This window comes from Euleptes europaea, chromosome 6 (assembly GCF_029931775.1).
Source record: "Euleptes europaea isolate rEulEur1 chromosome 6, rEulEur1.hap1, whole genome shotgun sequence".
In the NCBI taxonomy this organism is placed as follows: Eukaryota; Metazoa; Chordata; class Lepidosauria; order Squamata; family Sphaerodactylidae; genus Euleptes; species Euleptes europaea.
This window is the reverse complement of record NC_079317.1, coordinates 41,341,604-41,368,666: the sequence shown is the minus strand read 5'-3', so window position 1 is coordinate 41,368,666 and position 27,063 is coordinate 41,341,604. Positions and strand designations below refer to the sequence as shown.

General features: G+C 41.2%; 1 protein-coding gene across 3 annotated transcripts in view; it reads left to right on the top strand.

Moving 5' to 3' along the window:
* The window catches only part of NUBPL (NUBP iron-sulfur cluster assembly factor, mitochondrial), a 79,798-nt gene that overhangs the window by 14,654 nt on the left and 38,081 nt on the right, over positions 1-27,063 (top strand). Inside the window, exons 3-5 of one of the 3 annotated variants that reach the window (XM_056850843.1) lie at positions 6,187-6,277; positions 19,048-19,087; positions 19,179-19,269. In XM_056850843.1, the coding sequence (XP_056706821.1) occupies positions 6,187-6,277; positions 19,048-19,087; positions 19,179-19,269 (222 nt within the window). Of the gene's footprint in view, positions 1-6,185; positions 6,278-19,047; positions 19,088-19,178; positions 19,270-27,063 lie in introns of those variants that run through there. The other 2 variants (XM_056850844.1, XM_056850845.1) reach the window with 2 other exon arrangements.

Below are 27,063 nucleotides of genomic sequence, written 5' to 3'. Positions count from 1 at the left end.
GGTGGATTGTGAAATCATGGTGTGAAATTGTGGCTGTATGCAATTTTTTAAAGTCTGAAAGACGGTGTAGAAAAGTTGTCATTGGCTGTTACCGCACTAGGTATTCCCAGCGATGTATTAAGCGTTTGGAAATGTTATAAAAAATATCGCTTTAAAAGGGTTTTTGGATGCCACGGTTAAAAAATGGTTGGAAGACGTCTTCACAGCTAAAGGGGCCAAACAAAGTACGAACAGTATTTTTTATAACAATTCCAAACTCTTAATACATCGCTGGGAATACCTAGTGTGGTAACAGCCATTGTCTACCAGTACACTTCCCCCCTCCCCTTCTCTCGTCCCACTGTTTTATCTGTTCAAACAGGTTTTGAAAGTTTTGTAGTGGTTCAAAAACCTGTACATCCTGTTTCATCAGAGACAGTAGTAGGACAGAAAAAAACAAACCTGTGTCCACAATGAATGTTCTGCCATATCTGAAGTTTGTGAAAGTCATTCCTTTAAATATCTTTTGTACTCGTTAGAAAAATTGGCACGAAAAGACTTTGGGGCACTCTGAGTCCTTTTGGAACCTGAAGCAGTAAATTAAACAACATACTAATGAACTGGGGCACAATCCATGAGAAGTCCTACAGTGCAAGTCATGGTGTCACGAATTAGAGCTAAGGGCTTATTTTGGCTTCTTCAGCCATCGTTTCACCTAGTTGATAATTGCACACACATTTTATATGGGAGTCATATACAGCCCAGTATAACGATTTGTAGACAATCTAACCAGATGTTTGTATAATTGGAAATATACTATAAAACCTACATACATGCCTGGTCTGATATATAAATGACTATATATGTTTATATATCTGTAAATATGTGTGTATGTTTTACATGGGTATCAATTGACCACTGAGGAAGGCCAAACAGGCCAAAACGCGTCTGGCATGTGGTTACAGTATATTAACCTAGGATATGCCATTGTGCTGTTTTAACGATATTTTAAAATAATTTTTATCCTGACATAGCGCCTTAAATAAATTATATTTTCTTTCTTTATTTTATTTATCCCACCCAACCTTAGGTACTCTGACTTAGGTACTCAGCTTCTGTTTTTCAGGCTGGGTCTCATTCCCCTTCTCTTTTTTCCTTCTTCAGCCATCGTGCCAACCAGTGGTTTACAGAAATTGCAGTTAGATGAATGATCCAAAGGCACATTCTCCTTACATGAACATATGAACATGAAGCTGCCTTATACTGAATCAGACCTTTGGTCCATCAAAGTCAGTATTGTCTACTCAGACCAGCAGCAGCTCTCCAGGGTCTCAGGCAGAGGTCTTTCACATAACCTACATGCCTAGTCCCTTTAACTGGAGGTGCCAGGGATGGAACCTGGGACCTTCTGCATGCCAAGCAGGTGCTTTACAACTGAACCACACCCCTCCTACACTCTTGCATGTTCCTACTCCCTTTCTTCTTTCCTGATTTGCATCACAGTATGGTTTTCCTGAACAAGTCAGGAAGGCAGGGAAAGCTTGTGAGCACATTTGGCGTATCTATAAAATAGACCCTCAGACCATTAAAGGAGCTAAAAAGATAACCCGCTAATTCAAAGCAAGGTTTAAAAGATATGTTTTGGCCTGGCGCCTAGAAGACAGTAAAGTAGGCAGGTTGAGGGGGAAGGCATTCCAAAGACTAAGTGCCACCACAAAAAATGCCCTGTCTGTGAAGGTGAGGGCATAAAGAACAGGGCTTGAAAGGCAGGCTTGGTAATATGGGAGGAGATGAGGAAAAACTGATGAAAATTTAGCAGCTTTTGACTTGGGGGTCCACACTTAATGGTCTTGAGTGGAACTGTAAATATAATTTTGGCGGCCAGCAGTGCTACCACTGAAGTAATAAGATCTTTTAAAAAATATCCTGACACCATAGGGAAGAAGAGAATACCTCCTTTAAAATGGGTACCTCCTGTGTCAGGACACACTGTCAGTGTCATGGATTGGGGCAGGAAGGTTGCTCCAAACTGCTCACTGCTCCTCCCTACCCTTACTGGGGCAGTGGGAACAAAAGGGATGCACTTACTGTGTCTCTGTGAAGCAGGAAGCAAGAAAGCTTGCCAGGAATGATTGTTGGGGCAATTGGGATTAGGCCTGATGATTCTTCATCAGATGACAAGGACACCATGGAGGACAAAACCATGACAAGTCCTGAGGTGCCTGGGCCCTCAGACCATCAGGGCTGTCAGGAAACTTGTAGCCCTCTGCGGCTCCTGGATCAGAAGCCACCACCAGAACCTGAGATTGCTGAGGGACCCATGAAGGAGAGGAGGTGATTGCCAAGGACTCCAGATTGTCCCAGGATCCCAAGAGCATAGAAGATGAAGACGAGGCAGAAGCACAGCTCAGATGGTGGAGTGCATGACTAGCTGTCCCGAAGCCTCTGTGCCGACCACGAGACATCTGGAGACCTAGAGCCACCATAAGGCTTTGCAGGATGTGGACAAGGTCCAACTGTGAGTGTCTGCGGACTCCAGGCCATTGCTCCAACTGCAAGCACTCACTTCTATAAATAACTTCAGTTCAGCTCTGTCTGTTGCAGGATCAACAATTCCAATAATGCTTGCTAGCCCTGCTCTGACTGCTGCCTGCCTTAGGTCCCTGGGTGTGGACAGAACAGTTTACTAAACCCATCCAAATTTGTAGAATCTTGTAAATAAATTGTAATCTGCACAGCATCAAATAAAGGTTAATTTGGCAGTAATCAACCAGTTTCTGCAGCAGAAGCCATGAAATAAAGAGATTCAAATCTGATCTAGTTAATTGTGTATCAAATCTGGGGAGAGGGGAATTAAGCAGGATTGCTAATGTTTAGGAGATTGGTTAGAAGGTTGGAATAATGTTGAGCCATCCATAATGTTGAGCCATCCATAATTTTGACCCATCAGAAGAAGAAGGTTGGTTTTTATATCCTGCTTTTTTCTACCTGTAAGAAGTCTCAGAGTGGTTTACAATTGCCTTCCCTCCCCCTCCCCACAACATTGTGAGGTAGGTGGGGCTGAGAGAGTTCTGAGAGAACTGTCACTAGTCCAAGGTCACTCAGCAGGCTTCATGGGTAGGAGTGGGGAATCAAACCTGGTTCTCCAGATTAGAGTCCACTGCTCATGTGGAGGAATGGATTGGGGAACCAAACCTGGTTTTCCAAATTAGACTCCACCGCTCTTAACCACTATGCTTAACCACTACACCACGCTGGCTCTCAATCCAACTATCAATCCAATTAAGTAAAAGAAATTTCAGATACGTATGTGTGATGTATGCATATTGCAGAATATGCCTTTTCTAGGGTTGCCAGGTCCCTCTTCACCATGGGCGGGAGGTTTTTGGGGCGGAGCCTGAGGAGGGCAGGGTTTGGGGAGGAGAGGGACGTCAATGCCACAGAATCCAATTGCTAAAGTAGCCACTTTCTCCAAGTGAACTGATCTCTGTCAGCTGGAGATCAGTTGTAATAGCAGGAGATCTCCAGCTAGTACCTGGAGGTTGGCAACCCTAGCCTTTTCTCAGGTCCGCATTTGAGTTCACTTAGCATTGGACTTCAGCATTTCCACCCTGTCTAAAGCAGAGAATAAACAGTCTTGAGTAAAACAAATTAACTGTGTTACCGAAATGATTGACTATCATAGTCTTAAGATTTGACTAGTCCCCCATTCTCTGCTGGAACAGGGGAGCTTGTTCTTAAACTGTAAAGCTTATCTAGCCTCCTCTTAAGTATCCAAGGGAAATAATTCACATGGTTCTTAAGTCACTTGCTTCATTGTCCAACAACACTTTATAGTTAGAAACCATTCTAATGTTTTATCCGTACCTCCTTTCCTGCAATTTACTGCGTGTTCTCCAACAAGGCGGTGGTAGCAGAGAGCAATTCTACTCAGTCATCTTTCTAAATATATTACAGCAACATATAGTTGGAAGGCACCTGAAGGTAATCGTGCCCAGTGCCCCTTAACAGAATAGCCCATATCCTTTGGATTAACAGCATGCTGCAAATAGAGATCAGGAACTGCAAATGTGTGCTTTCTCAGAAGTGCCCATAAAGAAATAACTTGTTAAAACAAACCTACAGTGAATAAACTGTGCCATATTCTATAAAGAAGATAGCACCAATCTGACTTGGTTGGCAAATTCCTTTGTGTCCTAATTACACAATTGGGTAGATCTGGGCATGAAAGCAATATTTCACAGTATCCCTGTTTATTTTATTTTAAAACATTTGTACCCTGCCTATCCCTGAAGGGCTGAAGGAGCGATCAGCATAATTAATCTAACAATTTCATAAAGACAATCCGTAAAACTCCTTCAAATGAACCTTGCCACAACCTAATGTTCAGGAAAGTCAACTGCTGTCAACAAAAAATACAAAATCAGCACTGCTGAACTACAGAAAGCACAAATTACCTTCCATCCCACCCCACCCCTGACAAAAAAAGCAACGGTGAGATTTGCCATATGGTTTCAGGTGGGCCAATCCCGAGGGTGAAGTGCTATTTTTCTTGCTATCTTAATTTTATGGCCACTGTTGGACCTCTTTGATTTCATCCTGGGTACATTTGGGGTCTGCAGAGAAATGTGACTTCTAGCATTTCATGTTCAGTTGGCCTAGTTATCTTCAGACTTTTCTTCTTCTTTGTATTTGCACGTGCGTGTGGTTTGTGTGTGTCTGTATATATATGACACACATACAGTGCTGTTTCTTTCATTTGCCAAAATGGAGTCAGGTTCTATGACCTTAGGCAGATTGTGAGAGGGAGGGCATCTTGGCCATCTTCTGGGCATGGAATAGGGGTCACTGGGAGTGTGGGGGGGAATGTAGTTGTGAATTTCCTGCATTGTTCAGGGGGTTGGACTAGATGACCCTGGTGGTCCTTTCCAACTCTGTGATTCCCAAAATCTTTTGCCACAATAAATTTCAAATACTAGAAATTCTTTGTTTACTATTTGCCCTGCTAATTTTTTCAGTATTTTCTATTAATATTAATATTATTCTGTAGTTTAGCAAGAGGAAGCCTGGTGGTGTAGTGGTTAAGAGCGTGGTGTAGTAGTTTGGAGCGGTGGAGTCTGATCTGGAGAACCAGGTTTGATGCCCCACTCCTTCACATGAGTGGGTGAGTGGTGGAGGCTAATGTGGTGAACTGGATTTGTTTCCCCACTCCTATACACAAAGCCAGCTGGGTGACCTTGGGCAAGTTACAGCTCTGTTAGAGCTCTCTCAGCCCCACCTACCTCACAGGGTGTCTGTTGGGGAGAGGAAGGGAAGGTGGTTGTAAGCCGGTTTGAGTCTCCTTTAAGTGGTAGAGAAAGTCGGCATATAAAACCCAACTCTTCTTCATCTTACCTTTAGTATGCCGTATTGGGAATGATCCAACTCTATTTGCAATTCATTGCAGATTAACTGAACAGATAAGTGCATCTTCTGCATCAGTGAGGCGTGCATTGAGCTTTGTGGTGGACAATCCTGTATGCTCATCTCCTTATTGTGTTGCATGATTTTAGTGCTTACTGGTGTAAAGCTCCATACTTCATGATTAATAAGTAATCATAGTTAAAAGTGTAGCTAACGTTAACTTGGGTTGGCATGCATAGTTCTACTGCTGTTTCATAGAATCATAGAGTTGGAAGGGACCACGGTCATCAAGTCCAACCCCCTGCACAATGCAGGAAATTCACAACTACCTCCCCCCCACACCTAGTGACCAGAAGATGGCCAAGATGCCCTCCCTCTCATCATCTGCCTTAGGTCACAGAATCAGCATTGCTGACAGATGGCCATCTAACCTCTTCTTAAAAACCTCCAGGGAAGGAGAGCTTACCACCTCCTGAGGAAGCCTTTTCCACTGAGGAACCGCTCTAACCGTTAGAAAATTCTTCCTAATGTCTAGACGGAAACTCTTTTGATTTAATTTCAACTCGTTGGTTCTGGTCGGACCTTCTTGGGCAACAGAAAACAACTCGGCACCCTCCTCAATATGACAGCCCTTCAAGTACTTGAACATGGTTATCATATCCCCTCTCAGTCTTCTCCTCTTCAGGCTAAGCATACCTAGCTCCTTCAACCTTTCCTCATAGGACTTGGTCTCCAGACCCCTCACCATCTTTGTTGCCCTTTGTTTGAAGAATCTTTGTTGGAGAATGATATTTCCTTCCGCAGACAAAAGCTGTTGGTTTGCTGGATGCAGATGTATATGGCCCTTCCATTCCAAAAATGATGAATTTGAAAGGAAGTCCAGAAGTGTCATCAAGTAAGTTTTGTCTTTTGTCACTCTTCTCATTTTTATTTAAAACGTTACAGTGGTAGTTCTGAGCAGGATTAATAGAATAATGGAGGTATAGTTATAGGGGATAGGATATTGCATCATTAAGTGCAGAAAAGCAAGAATGAAATATGCAGTTTTTAATTTATAACCTTGTGCTTCTATCTTGTTAATGTTTTCCTTTTCAGATTTTTTCCTTCAGTCATTTATTTTTTGTGTCCATTAGGCATTCGTTCAAATGGAAAGGCAGGTCCTGAAAATAGCTATATACAGGTGGAAGTGGAAGGAACCAAGTACTTCTGATGTAGCTGATATATATGTGTGTGGGGCAGTGCTTGCTGTAATTAGAACAGGAACTGCCGGTTTTGTCTAGAGTTGCCAACCTCCATGTGGGGCCTGGAGATCTTCCAGAATTACAGATGATTTCCAGACAACAGAGATCAGTTGCCTTGGAGAAAATAGCTGGTTTGGAGGGTGACCTCTACAGCATTATACCTTACGGAGGTCATCTCCCTACTCAAACCCTTCTCTTCCCAGTTTCCATCCTCAAATCTCTATGAATTGCCCAACCTGGAGTACAGAAAGCCTACAGTGTATGTAACAGTTGCTGAAAGTAATGGATATGGTATACTGATTTAAATCAAGGAGGTTTAAGTTGCCATGAAGACAAGGCTGATTTAAATAATTGATTTAAATGTAAAAAATCCATTCATAATTTAGATACGTCTTAAATAAAAGTGTATACTAAGTGGTTGCTATTACCATAAATCATATTGATTTAAAACTAAATAGAGCCTTTATATAACCTCAGAGGGGTGCACTATGATTTTATTTTTATTTTTGTAGACAAGATATACAATTAATTGCATATTTTTATATAATTTAATGCTTATGATTCCAAGTAGGGTTTCTTTGAGAAACAGCAGCCATGACAAATTATTGGAATCAATGCCTGATGGCTCTTTCCCCCATCATTCTTTTCTGTTTTAGTCTTTCCAATCTCCTTCTCCAGCTTTTACTGTTATGGCCAGTGCCACCTCAAAGGAAAAAAAATGGTATCAACAAATGCCATGGGTGGATGGTAATGACTAGCCAGATCACTGTTCACCATGAGATGGAAGTAAAGTTGAGTCATATCATATCTATCTCTGAGCAGGCTGTGGAGTGTGGATACTTAAATCCACAGATTAGGGTTATGAACAGGCAAGACAGATATTTCTGCAAACCTTTGAAAAGCCCCAGTTTTGCAGGGAAAAAATCTGAACTAAATATATAAACACACATATTGCATGTGTGCATACATACATACATATGTTGGGGGTTGTGTGTGTGTGCCATCAAATCACAGCTGATTTATGGCAACCTCATAGGGTTTTCAAAGCACGAGATGTTCAGAGATGGTTTGCCATTGTCTGCTTCTGCATGGGCTGAGAGAGTTCTGAGACAACTGTGTCCTGCCCAAGGTCACACAGCAGGCTTCATGTGGAGGAATGGGGAATCGAACCCTCTTCTCCAGATTAGAGTCCACCACTCTTAACCACTACACAATGCTGGCTGTCATTGAGGGGTTAAGCCCCTTCAAAGTAATAGAAGTGGCACCAGTAGCTTTAAGACTGAATGTCTTCTGAGATCACAGAGCCATTTTGGGGGTTGCTAGGAAACCACAACAGTATTAACAGTTTTCAAGCCTTGGTTTCTGTCAGTAAAATGTGGGAGAGAGGCAGGAGCTTTTCCAGGTCTGTTTTAGCCTCCCAGTCCTCCCTGGTCCTCTCTCACCCGCACTGAAGGGAGGACTCATTGGGCCAATGTAATGTAGCAATTAGTGTCACATTAGTATCTGGAAGACCCCACGCTGCCCTCAAAACTTGTTGGGTGATCTTGAGATGGTAAATCTCAGCCTAATCTATCTCACAGGATTGTTAGGATAAAATGGAGGAGAAGAGAATGAGGTAAGCAGCTTTGGATTCCCATTGGGAAGGAAGGCATATGTTTAAATGACATAAATAAACAAAAAAATAAAGCTGTAGTCCAGTAGGGGGAGCAGATAAAAAGTAAGTTAGCTGGTGTATGGAAAGTGAGAAGGTAACAAGGAAAGCGGAGAGGATGCAGAAACTGCCAGAAGGAGGGAAAGAGGAAACAGTGTGGGGAGGGGAGTAGAGGGGGGGGGTATGTGGTGGTCTCTGCAGGTCCCTGAAGATTCCCCACTTATAGATTTACCATGAGAATACTGAGCCAATTGCAGAAATCAGGTAGCTCTGAGACATAAAATGGGTGTAAAAAGTCACTTAGATATCGGTGTGATGGTTGGCATAAGTCCCAGTATCATTCCATGATATAAATATCCAAACTGTGAATATAAGGGCATTATTTCCCCCACAGTTTTTTCTTCACTAAGAAAAGCAGACTTTCATAAGGGGACATATTATTTGGAGATATTAGATTTTGAATACACTCAGTTTAAAATAAATTAGTTTAACAAGAAGAGTTATTTATATCTTAAACTTAATAAAATTAAAACAGATTTAATTTTTTTAATTATCTTTTTTTTATTTTTAGATTGCCCTGTAAGGCATACCTTAAGACAATTGCTGGCAGTTGGCCAATCCCATGGTGCCCAATTTTTGCCCTCTGAACATTATGAGACATAATAAAGCTTTTAGCTTTTGTTCCTTGAAGAAACAGTTACTAGAGCTGTATGTTTTGAATGTCAGCATAAAGCCAGCTTGTTCAAGCTGAATAGGAAGAGCAGTAATAGTCACCAATATGCCTGCCCCAGTATAAAGTAGTACTGAATTTCTTCTTTTAAGCCAAATAGATTTAATGTCCCATTAAATATTATCATTCAGAAAAAAAATCTGGTACTGCTATCTGTATGACTACATTTACTAATTGTTATTTTTTTTGCATACCTATCACTTTAAATGTATCATAATACCCAGACACTGGGGCTAGACCTGTGAGGTCCAGACAACCGGGTTATACCTGTAAGCAGCTTTCCCAAATGCTCCTCCCATTCGCTGGCTTGGGAATCCTAAAACCGTGTGTACACAAGAAAATTTTGGAGTAGTGTTAAGAAATGAGAGGCATTTCTCAGTAATAAGATCAATTTTATTGGATACAAAAAAAGGGTTAGAGGAAGGCAAGGAAGAGAGAGTAACTTAAAAATGCAATTCAATAACAGCAGTCCCTCATATGAGCAGTTGTTGTTTACTGATGTGTCTCTCCCACAGCTAGTCCAGTAGAGCCATTTGTGTATAGTTGTAAGTATGGTGGTCCCCAAGGAGGAATGAGAAGAGGGGACCCACAGTGGCATACATCGTTCTCCCTCTATTTTCCCCTCACAACAGCAGTGTTCTGAGGTAGGTTAGGCTGACCCAAGGTCAGCCAGCAAGCTTCAATAGCAGAGTGAGGATTTGAACCTGGTTCTCGCAGATCCCTGTCTAAGACACTGTTACACCACACCGGATCTCAGTCTGAGTATCGTCCAGCAAGGGCACTTTCACATATGCTAAATAATGCACTTTCAGTCTACTTTCAATTCAGTTTAACGATCGCTTGCAAGTAGATTTTGCTATTTTACACAGTAAAATTCAGCTGCAAAGTCCATTGAAAGTGGATTGCAAGTGCATTATTTGGCATGTGTGAAAGTGCAGCAAGTGTCATAATGGTGAAGGACAGTTTAGGGGTAAAACTGAACCTAGGGAGCCAGCATAGTGAGATGGTTAAGAGCGGTGGTTTGGAGCAGTGGACTCTGATCTGGAGAACTGGGTTTGATTCCCCACTCCTACACATAGTGGCGGAGGCTAATCTGGTGAACTGGATTTGTTTCTCCACTCCTACACATGAAGCCAGCTGGGTGATCTTGGGCTAGTCACACTCTCTCTGCCCCACCTACCTCTCAGGGTGTCTGTTGTGGGGAGGGGAAGGGAAGGTGATTGTAAGATGGTTTGATTCTTCCTTTAGTAGAGAAAGTTGGCATATAAAAACCAACTCTTCTTCTAGGGCAAGTCTAAAAACTGGCTGGTTTAACATCTAAATTTGCATCCTTTCCTGATCATGTGATTATGGTAGAAGGTTACAAATTGTCTCTGATAATTTACTGTGGCAGCTCTACTAATTGTGACAGAGATTATCCTATCTTTGTTATTTTATTCAAGAGGGATGCTTGGTTGACCTATCTAGTGGTACTTTGTTTTTGGGATTTGTGAAATATGCTGGAATGTCTGTTAATGTCTCTTAAGAACCGATCATCTTGTTAGTCCAGGTACTGGGTGTTCTCACGGAGTCACAGGACAAGTCTTTAGGCAGAGGGGGTTGCACATTTCGTGGTTACCTCATTGTGAGAGCATTTTATTTGATTTTGGCCTTAGTAAGGAGGACTCTTGCTACACCCAGGATTGTAGGGTGCTGGGATAACATCTGGCAGCAAACTGGGTGGGTCCAGGGGTGTGACTTGGTAGTCAACAGTGAATCAGGCTGGGGAACAACACAATTCCAGCTACAACATAAATTGCACATAGAGCACTAAATGCAGATGATCAAAGCAAGCAAGGCAGGCTCAGACAAAGCAGCTCTAATAAATAGGTATCATGCATACATATCAAGAAATTAAGCTTTTATACTACGTACAAGACATTTAGTTCCATTTCATAGCTGGAAACACTGAGGTATAGCAATAGGTGACTAGCCAAAACCTACATGGTTAATTCATGGCGAAGAAATCTTAAGTACAATGCACCTTAGTCATCAATACCTTTCCGGTTTCACACTTGCTTGCCTGACAATGGTTAACTCTGTGCGATAGAATTCTTAAACAGAGAGCTGATTCACGCATTAAGAAAATCCTTGTGTCCTGTATGTGGCTGTCTTGAAGATTTTTGATCTGACATTCATGGGAAATTCTATGTTTGGAACTTAATTACCAGGTGCTAACAGACCCAGTTTGATCAAGAGGGAGTGGAAGCATTATCTTTCTCTTACCCCTGTGCCGTTTTCAAAGTGAGACACAGGGAAGACTTAACTCCCCCCCCCATCTGAATTGGGCCCTCAGGTGCCTGGGAATTAAGTTCTATTCATGGATTCTTGTAGGTTATCCGGGCTGTGTAACTGTGGTTGTGGTATTTTCTTTCCTGACGTTTCGCCAGCAGCTGTGGCAGGCATCTTCAGAGAAGTAACACTGAAGGACACAGCCCGGATAACCTACAAGAACCAATGAACTCTGACCGTGAAAGCCTTCGACAATATCTATGCATGGAATTCCTAGCACACATCTGATTGAAAGTTCCCTTAGAGGCCATGTGGGGGGATACAAGGACTTTGTAATATGAACCAGCCCACAGACTTCCCTTGGTACAGGTTCCCTCCCCATCTCATAGATGTACCCACAGTTTATTAATCCCATTTTACAGATGAGGAACACAGATTTTCAGTAATAATATGTCCAACTTCAGGAAACATTTCAGCTTGCTATCTCCTCTTCCTAATTCGTTATAATTAACCTCATTTTACAAGTGGGGAACACTGACATCAAGAAATGCAATTAATGATTTTGGCTTAATTTTATAACACAGTGCACTGATACTACGCTATTTGGTCTTAGTGGAGTAACTCTGTCCAGTTCTCACTATGTGGAATTGCATATTATGGAAGTGAGCATTGTGTCAGGGTTTAATTTCCATCAGAATCATTAGGTTTATTCCCAGAATCTGAAATCCAGAAATAATGAAAGAGAGCTCCTCTTCTCTAATCCCAGGACCAACAAACATAGGCTGACAAATGGACAATCATACTTCCACCTGTATTCTAAAGATACACAATCTTTCTTTTGTACTCTCACACAAGAGTCAGCGACAATAGTAACTCTCAGTGATTCCGCCCCCCCACCCCCACCCCCCGTGATACAAAATCTGGTCACAATGAAGTACCAGTGGCAGAGGATAACAAACCTGTGACTTTCCCAGGTAATTAAGGATACTTGGATCATATGGTAGTGATGACTGAAGGTTTCAATTTAAAAAAAACACACAGGTTAGTTGCTAATTCAATGTTCAGCTTTAAAGCTTGTATTATGATATGTATTATGATGGATTTCTAGCATTCTTCTTAGATAATCTTTGGCATGCTGACTAGATTAGTATCTCCACCCCCACCCCCCAATAGTACTTAGTTTGTCCGTTTTGAGCCAGATTTAATCTATAATTCATGAATATAAAACTTTATGACACTTTATGGTTTCTAACATAAATGAGCATTCTGAGGAGGAAAGAACAACCTAAAGTTATTCAGTATATCAGTTCATTGTAAACTAGTCAAGAACTTTGTCCAATTTTGGTTGGGATTCTAATTACTGTGGAGTCTGTCCTCCATGACAAAATGAATGGTAACATATCTTAACAATTGTAGATATATCTTCAGTATTTAAGTGTCAAGAAATAGCTCTGGCCAAGTTCCCCTCCAAGAGCTTGGAAGAAATTAGCCCCCCTCCCTTAGCTGAAGGGAGGGGAGAGATGTGAAAAGAGGGAAATTGAGATGCTGGAAAAGACAGGAAGAGAAGGGAGCAGCCTCTGCTGTGAGCCAATTGAAGTACCTTGGGGTGCAGCATCTGTTTTTCTTTGGGATAGTGGATCTACTGTCTTGTAGGTGTGCCTCTTTGTTTCCACTTGCGCTCTGCCTGTATATTTGTAAATAAAGCAAATGCTACTAAAATCCCTTAGTCTCTAATGCTCTTTCCCAAAGGGCACCAACCTGGATAAGAGCTGTCACTATGAGTTGCTCTTAGGAAGACATACAAAAAGCCTTTCTTAAGCAGTGACAAATTCCCGGAGCAGTGTTATACAAGTATTATGGTGTTGTTGTTGTTTTGCAGTATTTGCTTTATTTATAAATAGGTAAAGGCAAAAGTGAAACATACAGACATTCCCACAGGGCAGCAGATGTGATACCATACATCAGATTCCTAAACTGGGAGCCCCCCCCCCCCCGATACTTACGGTACTTAACTGTCAGCTAATGCCCAATGTTCTGTCTAATTTTTTTTTGCCATCAAATCACAGCTGACTTATGGCAACCTCTGGTGGGGTTTTCAAGGCAAGAGACGGTCAGAGGTGCTTTGTCATTGCCCGCCTCTGACTCAGGACCCTGGTATTCCTTGGAGTTCTCCCATCCAAATACTTGCCAGGGTCAATCCTGCTTAGCTTCTGAAATCTGACAAGATCAGGCTAGCCTGGGCTATCCAGGTCAGGGCGATCTGTCTACTACCTAACGTAAATAAAGAAATGCTCAAAATTTCCATATGTTGTTTCTTCACTTACATACTTCTGTGTCCCCTGCCTTTACCTAGCTGGGCGACCACCTTTGAGCTCTGTTTGAGTATGTTAATCAAGAATTATTTGGACACCATCTCCTAATAGTGAGGGCCATTAAGGGACTAATATTCTTTTGACAGAGGCCCATCAGAGACTACGTTAGACCAAACCGTAATGATAGACTAATTTACAGTAAGTGGACTGCTAGCTTATAGCAGTATAGAGTTTTATGAGCTGGGCAGATATTAGTATGGAACATAAAGCATGGCTGGAATAAGAAAGTATCTAGGGTACACAGATCCACACATGAGCGGTTTTTGGAGAAGGCATTATAATTGGTCATGAAATTCAAAGTAATGCAATAATCTGTATCTTTGAATGAACTGTTACTAGCACAGAAAATTGGGTGAAAGGTATTTAGCTTAGTTTTTTTTTAAAATGGGCCTAGGAAAAGCAGCTATGCTGACGCACTCAACTGTGTAAGGGCTGACACAAACAGCAACAATGTTTAAATATGATGAGGCTGTGTAGAATGCTTGTGTGAATAAGCATAAAAATCAAGCTAATTTTGTTGAGGTGGAGAAAATTTTACATAAATAAGAAATATGTATATATTTAAGATGGTTGCTTTACAGCAAAGCTTCCTAAACTGTGGGTTGGGACCCCATATGGAATTGCGTAACTGAATGTGGGGGTAGTGAATTTTTTCTTTTAAAAACATTTCTTTATGATTTATTATCAATAAATGTTTGATTTGTATACCTATTTTATATACATGTATACCCGGGGTGACATAAAAATTTCTCGGGTGAAAAGGAGTTGCGAGTGGAAAAAGTTTAAGAAGCCCTGCTTTAAAGCAATTGATAGAGCTGAATTTTTGTTTTAAACTCAGTAAGAAATAATGGGTTGAATCCCACAGAAAATTTCTGCTAACTGAAAAGGGTTTCATTTTTGCTGATCCCTCCCTTGTTGTAAAGCTCCAACTACCCTTTCATGTTGTTCCTTGGGAGGGGGGAATCATCCTCCAGGGACAGCAGTTTAGGCTGCAACGGAGGTAAGGAAGTCCTGCTCTATGGATGGAAATCTCTTCCACCAGCAGAGATTTACTGTGGGATCCAAATGAATCCTTTTCAGTTGCTTGTTCAAGACTAGCATCCACTACATTTGTCAGTGCTTTGCTTTAGGCACATTTTTATAAATCCCAGCCTTTATTGTTGATTTAGTAGCTTCGAAAATAGTACCGAACACCAATCAAGATAGCATTCTAAGAGCTGAACTTGCTAGACTGAAGACAGCTCCGCTTTTCTACCAGCTTTACAAAATCACCATTAATTTGCAAGTTAAATTGAGAATTCTGGTATATTTGATATATTTGAGCTGTTGAATAGCTAAGATCTAAGTACTACAAGTCCCATCTGTTATATGCTCCAGCATTTCACTCATAAAGAATAGGCTGGTTTGCCAAAAGTGCTGAGGCACCCTGGGGATTTTTGGTTGTATGCGGTGAATCTGAAGGGATCTTCTGGTGGGGTTGCAAGAATCATAGATTGACTGGATGTGTTCCTGTACAACCAGATTGATATTTTTGTGGCCATATGGACTAGGGAAAGACTATGCGTTGAAATTCAGCAGTGCCTTTTGTTATTTTTTCCATGGTGGGAACTGCCATGAAGTCACAGTCAACTTTTGGCAACTCTGCAGAGTTTTCAAGGCCAGAGACAATCAGAGGTGGTTTGCCATTACCTGCCTCTATGTAGCAGCACTGGACTTCCTTGGTGGTCTCCCATCCACATACTAACTAGGGCCAACCCTGCTTATCTTCCAGGATCAGATGAGATCAGGCTAGCCTGGGTCATCCAGGTCAAGGCATTTCCCCTGCCCCGCCCAATAGGCTAGCCTTTTGAAAAGTGGCGGAAGATAAAAGTAGGTGAAATTATGCTCGGATATAAAGGTAGTTGGTTCAGTTTCCAGTTATTGTGAGTTAATCCACCAACTTCCCTAGTTAATTGATTGACTTCTCCATTCTAATGGATTTATCAGATACTTCAGGTTGTGACACGGAGCTGAACATGTTATCCTGTAACCCATGTTACCCATAACATCTTATTTTGTAATCTTCGTAAATATGTGCACCCCTAAGTAACTCATAGAAGGGTGGGATTTAAAGATAGCAAGTAAATAAATATCAACGACTATGTTTGCCTCAGCACATTTGTAACAATCCTTTTATGAGTAAAGGAATCAGGCAGCATGTGTTTTATACTCTTTCATAAATTACTGTAAGAAAATACTGTGTTTCCGTGATTCAAGTGTATGCTGTTATCTAAATCCTAATTGTTTATGGTAGAGAATCTTCTGCCCTTCAGTAGAAATCATACCTGATTACCACATTTGTGTAGGTTTCTTCTTAATTGCCTTTTGCCTACATTATGTTACTTAAATTATCTAAGCTTATGTTACCTAAACATCCGTTACAGTGTCTGCATCTGTCATGTATATACTGCAATACTCCCCTTTGATAGTGTTACAGCAAATGATACCATTAGCCTTGGCAGCAAGAGTCTTTTGTGCCTTTCCTGACGAGACATCGTGAAGAAGTGAGGAGGTGTATAATAATGATCTGAATAGTGATAAACCTGATCTAACATTTCAGCTCTACATTAAGCTTGTGTTCATGATGCATGGATTCCTAAGCCTCTGTGTGAGCTTGGAACAACTACTTACCTGCTACAGTCTTATTTTTAAGTTTGTGGAGGGGAGTACCTGTTTAGTACCTCTACGCTGAAATATAATTTGGGAATTGAGAAATGAATAGTTGTAATAATGAACTATCAAGAACTGCACCTGCCATTTCCTGCCTACCTATCAAACATAGAGATGTTTCAATGACTTGGATCTTAATCAGTGCAGGCAGAGTAGTCTTCTGTGCCACCGCCTCCAGTGTGCTGTGAGTCACTAGACCAGGAGGAACAGTATGGGAAGCAATGTGGGACACTCCCTCCCTTCCTTCATAGATGGAAAACCATTCTGTCCTAGGACTGGCTGCTTCATCAGTTGAATGGGACCTTAGTATCCAAACCAACGTATGATTGGTTCTTGTAGGTTATCCGGGCTGTGTAACCGTGGTCTTGGAATTTTCTTTCCTGACGTTTCGCCAGCAACTGTGGCAGGCATCTTCAGAGTAGTAACACTGAAGGACAGTGTCTCTCAGTGTCAAGGGTGTAGGAAGAGTAATATATAGTCAGAAAGGGGTTGGGTTTGAGCTGAGTATTGTCCTGCAAAAGTATTGTCCTGTAAGTATCAAGTCCTGTATTGATACTTACAGGACAATACTTTTGCAGGACAATACTCAGCTCAAACCCAACCCCTTTCTGACTATATATTACTCTTCCTACACCCTTGACACTGAGAGACACTGTCCTTCAGTGTTACTACTCTGAAGATGCCTGCCACAGTTGCTGGCGAAACGTCAGGAAATAAAATTCCAAGACCACGGTTACACAGCCCGGATAACCTACAAGAACCAATGAACTCTGACCGTGAAAGCCTTCGACAATGTATGATGTTTGGCTAGTTAGTGATGCTACAATAACGATGCAAAAAATTATTTACACCTGTAAGAAAGAACTGGCTGTTTCGGCAAAGCTTTGAAAAATTCTAATAGTTAATATTACAGAAAAGACAAGCAGCTTTTAAAATTGAACAGTGGCTAGTCTTTTCAGCCACAGAATCTACTATCGAACAAACCTCCGAGTGTCAGCTACGTGTTACTGTTCTTTTCCTCCTGCATATTTTATCTTTGACTTACAGACTAAGACTTTTCTGGGTGGGGGTGCTGTTTGGAAAGGTGGTGTGGAATTCAGCCGTGGCACCTCTTTAGAATAGCTAACTATGCTTTATACAGCTGTGTGTGTGTGTTAAGTGCCGTCAAGTCGCTTCCGACTCATGGCGACCCTATGAATGAAAGTCCTCCAAAATGTCCTATCTTTGACAGCTAGTCTTTGACAGCTAGTCACTGTTAATTTGCCAGAATTATAGATGCCTTCCAGGTGGCACCTGGGGATCCCCTGGAATTACAGCTCATCATACTACAGAGATCAGTTCCCCTGCAGAAAATGGATGCTTTGGAGGGTGGACTCTATGGCATTGTACCCCACTGAGGTCCCTGTTCTCCTCAGGCTCCATCCTCAAATCTCCAGGAGTTTCCCAACCTGCATCTGGCAATCCTACCTCCTTGTCCCCCATGGGTGGCCAGGGGGGACCTGGCAACCCTCATAGCTTTGAATAAAAAGCCTGACTCCTGTTGTGTATATAGCACAGCTAGTAATGATCTTGTTATTGACTCTGCCCACAGTGTGCACAAGTTGGGAACATGAAAAAGACTTATAAACTAAATCAGTTGGCAGATGCAGAGGTCAGATGTGCATTAACTGTGTACCGTCTCCTTTTAATAGAACCCTGCAGATGTTCCTTCAATGTTCTATGTGCATGTTTTATCATACAGATTGCAGAGAAAGCAACCATCAAGCCATTAGAGATAATGACATTTTGTCTGTATTACTGTACTGCATTGACAAGCCTCCCTGAAGTCTAAGGGACTGTTGAACAAATACATGGATGGCACTGGCTTGAGACTTGGTTTAAACTTTCAAACACATAGAGAAGATTGTCTTGATAAATCGCAACTTGTGTTTGGCTTACTCAGAAATGATAGGAACGTCCAGTATTGCTGAAAATACTGAAGCACAAGAGAAAAAGGGATGTAGTAGTGAGAGATGAGGTTCCAGTCACTTCATTCCTGGCTAGTGTAGAGCAAAAGCACCAAACCAAAAGTGCTGAAGGCTTCAGTATCATCTCTCCCTGGCACAGGAAACGGTTGTTTTATGCGGTGACTTTTGTTCTGGCTTTTCATATAAACAATACAGGCTACATGGTATGGTTTGCTAGAAGCACAGGATTTCTCAAGGGGAAAACTGTTCAGGGGTCAATTACCTTTTATGGTTAACGAGCCAAAATTCACAAACAGCCAGTATTAGACGTTCAATTTGCATAACTGAACGTATACAATTTGCCATTACTGCCATTATACAATTTGCCATTAATTGTCAGGTTGATTGATCATCCAGGAACCTATGATCAAGGTAATTTCCTATCTAGTAGCTCTGCTTGAAGCAGGCAAGCAGGTCTTTCTGATATCTCCAGGGTCTCATCTCCACAAGGCAAGCTGGTTTCGCTGTACATTTGAGGTCTCAACCATGGTTTATTTGCTCTAGGTAGTTTACCGGGATTAAACGTTATGTCTGCATTGGGTTTAGGCTTTGCAGCAGAATTGAAAGGAATGCATGCTCCTCTTATAGCTGGTTTGAATTTCTAAACATCATCACAAGCAGGGCAGGTGGCTTAAATATGTATGGGCATGAAATAACTATTTTTTTTTAAATATTTCCATTGTAGAGAACTTGATGAGACCTCTTGTCAATTATGGAATTGCATGGTAAGCAAATTGATCTGTTTTACATGCTTGCTTTGTTTACTGCTTTGATCATGTTGGAAAGTTGAAAAATATGTTTGCTTTACCCCTGTAGTATGTCTATGGGTTTCTTGGTAGAAGAAACTGTACCCATTGTCTGGAGAGGCCTCATGGTGATGTCAGCCATAGAGAAACTGCTGAGGCAGGTAAGGGGTTGTGGAAATATATGTTGTTGTTTTTTACAAAAATAGGCTGTGGAGAAAAAAGTGCTTATTATCTATCACATGTTTTTATCTCTTTCCTGCATGGACCTCAGTGCATTTGTACATGGTGCTCCCTAATTTTATCCTTACAGAAGTCCTGTGGGGCAAGTTAGGTCGAGAGAGAGTGACAGTCCTGAGTGCGAACTTCTGCCATGTTTCAGATATGAAACCCAGGTCTTACAGTTCTAGTCTGACACTCTAGCCAGCAGTAAAAACTAGCTAACAAAAGCATATTAAAGAACAACTGCAGTACTGAAAATATAACTTGAATTATTGAGAACAACAATGGAATTTACTATTTTAAACAATATCTGCATCCTTAAACTGCTCAACTGGATGTTACAGTAGAACCCTGTGCCGTCTACTCCCCACAACAGATTATTTAATTTCATTACATAGTAGTTTGCCCTACCATGAGTAGTGATTAATGGAGTGATGAACAGGGAGACTGTGTGATGATATCATGACACACATTGTTAGTTGTTGTGGAAAAGGGGATGTGTAATTGCTGTAGTTATGTCTTCTAGTTCCAGCCTTAATTCCTTCCAAATGCCTAACTCTAAGAATCCAGGCTTTTGCCTTTTGTGTGTGTTTATGTGCATTGTCAGTGGTTAGTTTTACACAATCTGTAATTTTTGGAATGAGCCTAAGGAATCGTATGATTTATGTGGTTCTTCCCATCACACACAGCAAGGAAATGAAATGTTTCTGTTGCAAACTGTAGTTTGTTGCAGCATTTAAATTCCAAACTGTGGCATGTTGTACCTGCCTTCCAAACCAGTAATCAGCAATGGTTTAAAATAGAGTCCTGGAAATGGGGCGGGGTGGTTTTGTTCCAAAGACTCCCCCCCCCATTTTTCCAGTGGGAAGCTCTGAAAGAACTCCTACAAAATGAGTGAATGAGTGAATTTTGGAATGAGTGAAATAATTAATCAAAATATGTAGTATGAAGATTTTTATGGAAGATGATCTGCAGTGTTAGATAATAATTCTTGCATATATTGCAGACATATACATCTTATTTTCAAAGGTATGTTCACTGTTTAAATGAAACTACTTTACTCTGCCATTAATAGTCTGTAATATGTATGTTAGTAATACGCTATCGAAGAGTTAATTGTTTTCAGTTTGATGCTGCTAGTAATTATTGCAACTGCATAAATGTTTCTATCCAAATAACACATCATCTCTGTTTTACTAAAAAGTTATTTTGCATTTTCAAATTTTATTCCCTACATCTCAGATGGCAAAATGAAGCTAAATGTGCTAAAATAGCATAGATTGCAGCAGTTTGTATCTTTTTTTTCTCTCTCTCTCTCTCACTCATACACGCACATACAAACACACACATATGTATTTGATATATTCAGTTTTGATTGTATAAAATGAGGAAATTTAGTACTTCAAAATTCCATAAATATTAATTAATTAATTTAAACATTTTATGCCACCTTTCTACCCAACTAGGGTCTGCAAGGTGGTGAACATAAAAACATTAAAACATTACCCAATTAAAAATATAGTTAAAGTTATAAAATTCAATTAAACACACAAACAAACAACACTAGAAGGAGGGTCAATAGCAGTTATTGGGGGTATGCCAGACAAAATAAAGAAGTCATTTGCTGGCAAAAGACATCAGTAAAGGGAGACTGATGAATCTCCCAGGGTAGGGAGTTTCAAAGTTTTAGTGCCATAATAGAGGAGGCCCTTTCTCAGGTTAATGCTCATCTAGTCTCACATGGTGGGGGCAACTGAAGCAGGGCCTCCAAGGATGACCAGAGTGAGCGGGTAGGTTCATAGGGGAGAAGGTGGTCCTTAATGTATGTTGGTCCCAGGCTGTGTAGGATTTCAAAAGTCAATATCAGCACCTTGAATTGAGCCTGGAAACAAATTGGAAGCCAGTGTAGATGAGACAAGACTGGAGCGATATGGTCCCAATGACCCACTCCAGTTAACACTCTGGCTGCAGCATTCTGTACCAACTATAGCTTCTGGACAGTCTTCAAGGGCAGCCCCAAACGGAGCACATTGCAGTAATCTAATCTAGATGTTCCCAGGGTGTGCACCACAGAGCAAGATCTTTTCTATCAAGTAAGGGCCACTGACTTACCATCCGAAGCTGCTGAAAGGCACCTCTGGCCTTTTCCCAACAGGAGGCCTGGGTCTAGGAGCATCCTCAAGCTACGAACCTGCTTCTTTAGGGGAAGTGCAACCCCATCCAGAACAGAGGATAACCCATTTCCTGGGCCTTCCCCTCACCAGTAACAGCTCAGTTTTTTCAGGATTAAGTATCATCTGGTTAGCCCTCATCCATTCCAGAACTGCCTCCAGGCCCCCTGTTCACGGTTTCCACACCCTCCCTGGGATCTGCTGGTAGCGCGAGATAGAGCTGAGTGTCATCTCCATATTAGTGGCAGCTCAGGCCACATCTCCAGATGACCTCTCCCAGAGGCTTTACATTGATAGTGAAAAACATAGGGGGACAAGATGGAACCTTGGGGAGCCCCACAGGCCAAGGGGCAGAGCAGCAGTGCCCCAGCACCACCTTTGAGGTAGGACCGGAACCACCACAGAACATTGCCTCCTAGTCCCAGTTCTGAAAGGCAAACCATAAGGATACCTTGATTGTTGGTATCAAAAGCTGCTGAGAATGTTCAGGAACACACTCCTCCATTTCCTGGTGCATGTCATCCATTAGGGTGACCAAGGCTGTTTCAGTGCCATAACCAGGCCTGAAACCAGATTGGAATGGATCTAAACAATCTGCTTCATTCAGGTATCTCCAAAGTTGGCTAGCCACCACTTATTCAGTCACCTTGCTGAAGAATGGTCCAGAGTAGATTTCTTTAGGAGGGAGTCCGCTTTGAGACAGGACCAACCATCCTGTGTCTCAGGAAGCCATTTATGGACTCCCAGACTCAGTCTGCCAGCCCCCCCCCCCCGGCAGCCTTAAGCAGTCAGGAGGGGCAGGGGTCATATAAGCAGGTGGTAGGTCTTAAGCTTCCAAGAATCCTGTCCACATAAATATGGCAAATACAATTTTATATGCGAAATTATATATTATGCATTTTATGTTAAAGGAGTAAAATAAGTTTAGATTTGATGAGAAAGTACTTAAAAAAGTCCCCACCCCCTTCTCCCAGTGGCTTCAAAACTTTACATCTGTAGTGTGGAATCCTGTTTAGAGGGCAGAAGGAAAACCATATATTTCATGATTTGGAGAGAACAGAAAACTACTCTCTTTTTTTTAAGTGTTTAATTTCCCAGTCATAGACAAGTGGGGAAAGGATGAGGTGGGCACGTGCGTGGCCAGTGATTCCCTAGGCTGGCTCCCATAATGGTGAATCTTTGTTTGGATCCAACTGAGGACTTCCATAAGGAGAAGGGAACAGCAGTTTTTGCCAATTCTTTCTTCCGCAGCAGACCTCTGACTTCCCTCTCATTCTATTCTTACTGATACCCTATTCCCTCATGAGCAGCAGTTTGGGCTGCAGAAGGAAGGGGAGGTAAGAAAGTTTCACTGCCGTGATAGAAACCTCTTCTGTTAGTGGAAATTTCTGACGAATCCAAATTCATGGTTGATCATTTATAAGTGCAGCACACCAGAATTATTTGTAAATATAATACTGAGAATAATCTTGGGTTTCTGATAATATTTAGGGTAGAATGTATATGTTAAGTACTTTTTTTAAAAAAGTGGTTCTTAATGTGCTTGGGGCTCTGAAGGCCTTTATGTGTTGTATACTTACAAGGTCGCTTTACTTCTAACACATAAAATGGCATGTTGCTGGTGTTAGCACCTGCTACGCTAGCAAACTAGGCCCTCAGAGACCAAGGATGACTCCTCCTCCTCCTCCTTCTTTGCAGTAGCTGCACTATTGGTTTAGTCAATGGAATTCCCAAATGGGAAGCAGATGGCAGTTTCCCTTGTCCATGTTGCTTATAGTATATACTGAGTTGGTTGTTACCTAGCAACTAAAAATGCAATTGTACTCCAGCAGCTGAGAAAAAAATGTAGTTCCTTGACACAGGTGCTGTTAATGATTTTCCCTGATAATGGAATTTCACTTGTGACTGTAGAAAGCTTTAACAAGGACTTGTCCCCAATCAGGCATCCCAGTTTTGTGTGTGAAATAGGAACCCCTTAATCCTGCATGAAGACAAATTGAATTTTCTTTACAGGAAAACAGCAATATGTAAATCCCAGTAAAGACAAAGGGAAATCTATTGTTAAGGTAGCTTTTATAAGTGACTAGCAGAGTGTGCAACTTCATGTATGTGTGTTTAAGGCATTCTAGATCTTATTGCTAGTGTTACCCATTGTTGAAAAACTGTAGGGCTGTTAATATTATGGGCAATTGTCAGAACTCTTGAATGACTGAACTCTCTTCAGTCTCCTCATTCTCTTGATCAATATAACAAGCCTGTATTACCTTAATCTTGCTTTATGACATAATATATTGAATTGAAGGGGCTCCCAGACATTGAAGCAAGGATATAAAATATTAAATAAAGATCTCAAGATAATTAACTTGGTCAGATCTAATATTCCTAATGCATTTTATTGCATCCAAGATAAGAGATTCATAGACTTCCACATCAACAACAGGCAATGTTGTAAAATGTCCTTTACCATCAGTTTCAGGATATAAAATCTATTCCTCCATTGTGGTTTACTGTGTCACATCATTAGCTATATGTTCATTTTTCTTTGTGTAAAATTTAACAGAATTACAGCCCATTCCTGAAGGGGGGGAACTCCTTTGGAGTCTGCGTGACCCTGTGCTGGTGTAGGTGCTACCTTATCACAGTGTCATGTTTACATAAAATAACTGTATTTAGAACAGTAAGCAATAGGGATGATTTTACTGAATTCAAGGTGCATGTAGTAAATATTAGATTCAATAAACGCTCATGTTTACCTATGAGACAACATTTTTAAGAGATCAGTGGGAAGAATCTATCATTGTTAGCTTTGAGATTTTCCAGTAGAGAGCCTTCAGTAAATGCATTTCATCCCCATGTACATCACTTACTGGTCAAGCATGACATTTACAATGGCCCAACTTTGTCTATAATTGCAGTCTTTAAATGGTAGGGCCAGATATGGCTCTACTTTAGAGTACAGTTTTCTGTTTCTGTGGTGTGTGAGTGCCATAATTCCTTGGATACTTAAACTCAAGAAAAGCAATGTTTGGCAGCTGTATAAACTTTTCTATTCAGACCTCATAGAGTAGCAGATTAAATATATTCTTTTATGTATCTGCCTGTTGTGCTATGAAACCAATATATGTAACGTGTTCTAGATGGAATGGTAATGTATCCTGCTTTACTTTAGGTTATACATTGAGTATAACCACAGGAGTAGAATGTTGGCTTCTCCCTTCCAATATGTTTGAAATAACGTGAGCATTCAATATATACATTTCAGATTTGGGTGATACTGCCTTTCTTTAAAGATGGATAATGTATAGTGCCATCACATTAGCATTTACTAAGTTAACAACATGTGACTGATACCAGCATGCAGTTGCTGATGGGAGCTTTGATTCATCCAAAAAAAAAAAAAAAGAAGTGCCAGAGTTTTCACTCCAGTTTTGATTATATGGAAACTTTATAATAGGTAACGTGCACTGGCATTACATTATAGTGACAAATTTCTGTTTGGATTTTATACAGTGTTTAGCTTGCTACCAGGAGCTCTCAGACAAAAAAAAAAAAAGCATTATCCCTGTTAAATGTGCTTAGCAAGTGAAAATTATTGCAATAAGCAAGAAAGCAAAAGGCGTTAATGTGTTACGCAACATTTAGAGAGTAGATTTATCTTCTCATTACTTCTCAAGTTCAAAGGCTTGAGGAAATTTAATCTCTCATATTGGGGTTTGGGTGATTTCTGAACTTTTTTTCTTATGGTGAGAATGTGTTGCACTTTCTACTATATTGTTTTCATATAAAATAATATTGAAGTTAGTTGCTAGCATATATCCTCCTATGAAATTTGGGCGGTTCAGGGGATTTTTTACCAGTCCTTCAACCATTTATATTTCTACTCCATGTATTTTGTTGAATCAAGGTTAACAGGGCTGACCTCATGGTTAGATATTACTATAGTCTGGAAATTGATCGTATGCATGGTCTGCCAGTCTGTACTTTGATATCAAAGACATTTTATTGGTGTACAATTAAGATTAATAGGTCATAATTATTCCAAGTGTGTATCAGAGCCCTAGTGCTACTTTTACATCATAAAGAACAGGTAATGCGGATGAGAGCCCTGTGGCGCAGAGTGGTAAGCTGCAGTACTGCAGTCAAAAGCTCTGCTTACAACCTGATTTCGATCCCGACGGAAGTCGGTTTCAGGTAGCCGGCTCAAGGTTGACTCAGCCTTCCATCCTTCTGAGGTCAGTAAAATGAGGACCCAGCTTGCTGGGGGTAAAGTGTAGATGACTGGGGAAGACAATAGCAAACCACCCCGCAAACACAGTCTGCCTAGTAAACGTTGGGATGTGACGTCAACACATGTGTCAGTAATGACCTGGTGCTTGCACACCTTTACCTTTCTAATGTGGATCTCCTGGGAAAATGTTATTCTTAGCCCAAGCCACTTATAGTGCACTCCTGAGCAAATTTACACCCTTCTAAGCTCATTGAACTCAGTGGGTTTAGAAGAGTGTAACTTCTCAGAATTGCACTGATATGTTGCAGGTCTTCAGAGATGGGTGATTTGAGTTTCTGCAAGAGACTGTAAGAGAGGCAAATAAATAGAATGATATCGTAGTAGGAGTGTGTAGGTGCACAAAATAGCTTAGGAGTCTATTTTTATTCACTCATGACCCCACTGAGAATGAAACAATGAAAAAATAAGGATTGAGGGGAGGTATATTTTAGCCTTGGTACTTGACACAGGTGTTTCCTTCCATGTTTTAACCTAGTCACTCTGGTCCCAGGAACTTGCATCTCCTGCACTTTTTGCCTTCTAGAGTTGGGCTGTCTGCATCCATTTCTCTCGGGGCCATGGTCCAGTTGGAGTTTTAACTAACCCAGACTTGTTTAATCGCTGTGGTCACTCTGAACTGCTTTCAGTTGATCCCACTCGCTTCACTTTCCAGCTTCCTGGCATTCTGTGGGAGATGTGCAGATGCACTCATTAAAGTGTGTGCCCAGCCAATCCCTTCTGCCCGTTGCCTCCCTTCCTGCCTGTTTTTCCTCGTTCACAGTTCTGAATCTAACACTAAGTACATTCTGATGCAGTAAGTAGAATGGCTGCATGGCAGGACACCTGGCAGCACAGAGCTGAGTAGCCAGCAGTCCCTTTGACTTATGTCATGTACTCCTAGGGTAACAGCCAGCCCCCAATCTCATTCATTACTATGCAGGGTGTATTTGGGTAGAAGGTCGAGCAGTTCCCTGAGAAGCAGCTGCACCACAATAATTAGAAAGCAAATTATATAATACAGTGGAATAGAGGGTTATATCCTACTCTTGTGTTCAGCTAAGTCTGCAGTCTTCGTCCAGTGAAAGACAGGAATGTCTCAGGACACCAGCATGTTAGGCTGTAACCCAGAGTTCTGAAGAGCCAATAACTTTATGCATACACATTGTTTAGGTTTGTCCGTACCACCTGGTTCCCGAGCACAATTAAAACAGGGGTTGAGTTTTTGTGTTTGAAGGAAGTTGGAAGCTATGGAATGTTTTTTCTCAGCCAAATAGAAGGCCTTAGTGTGGTTTGGTATG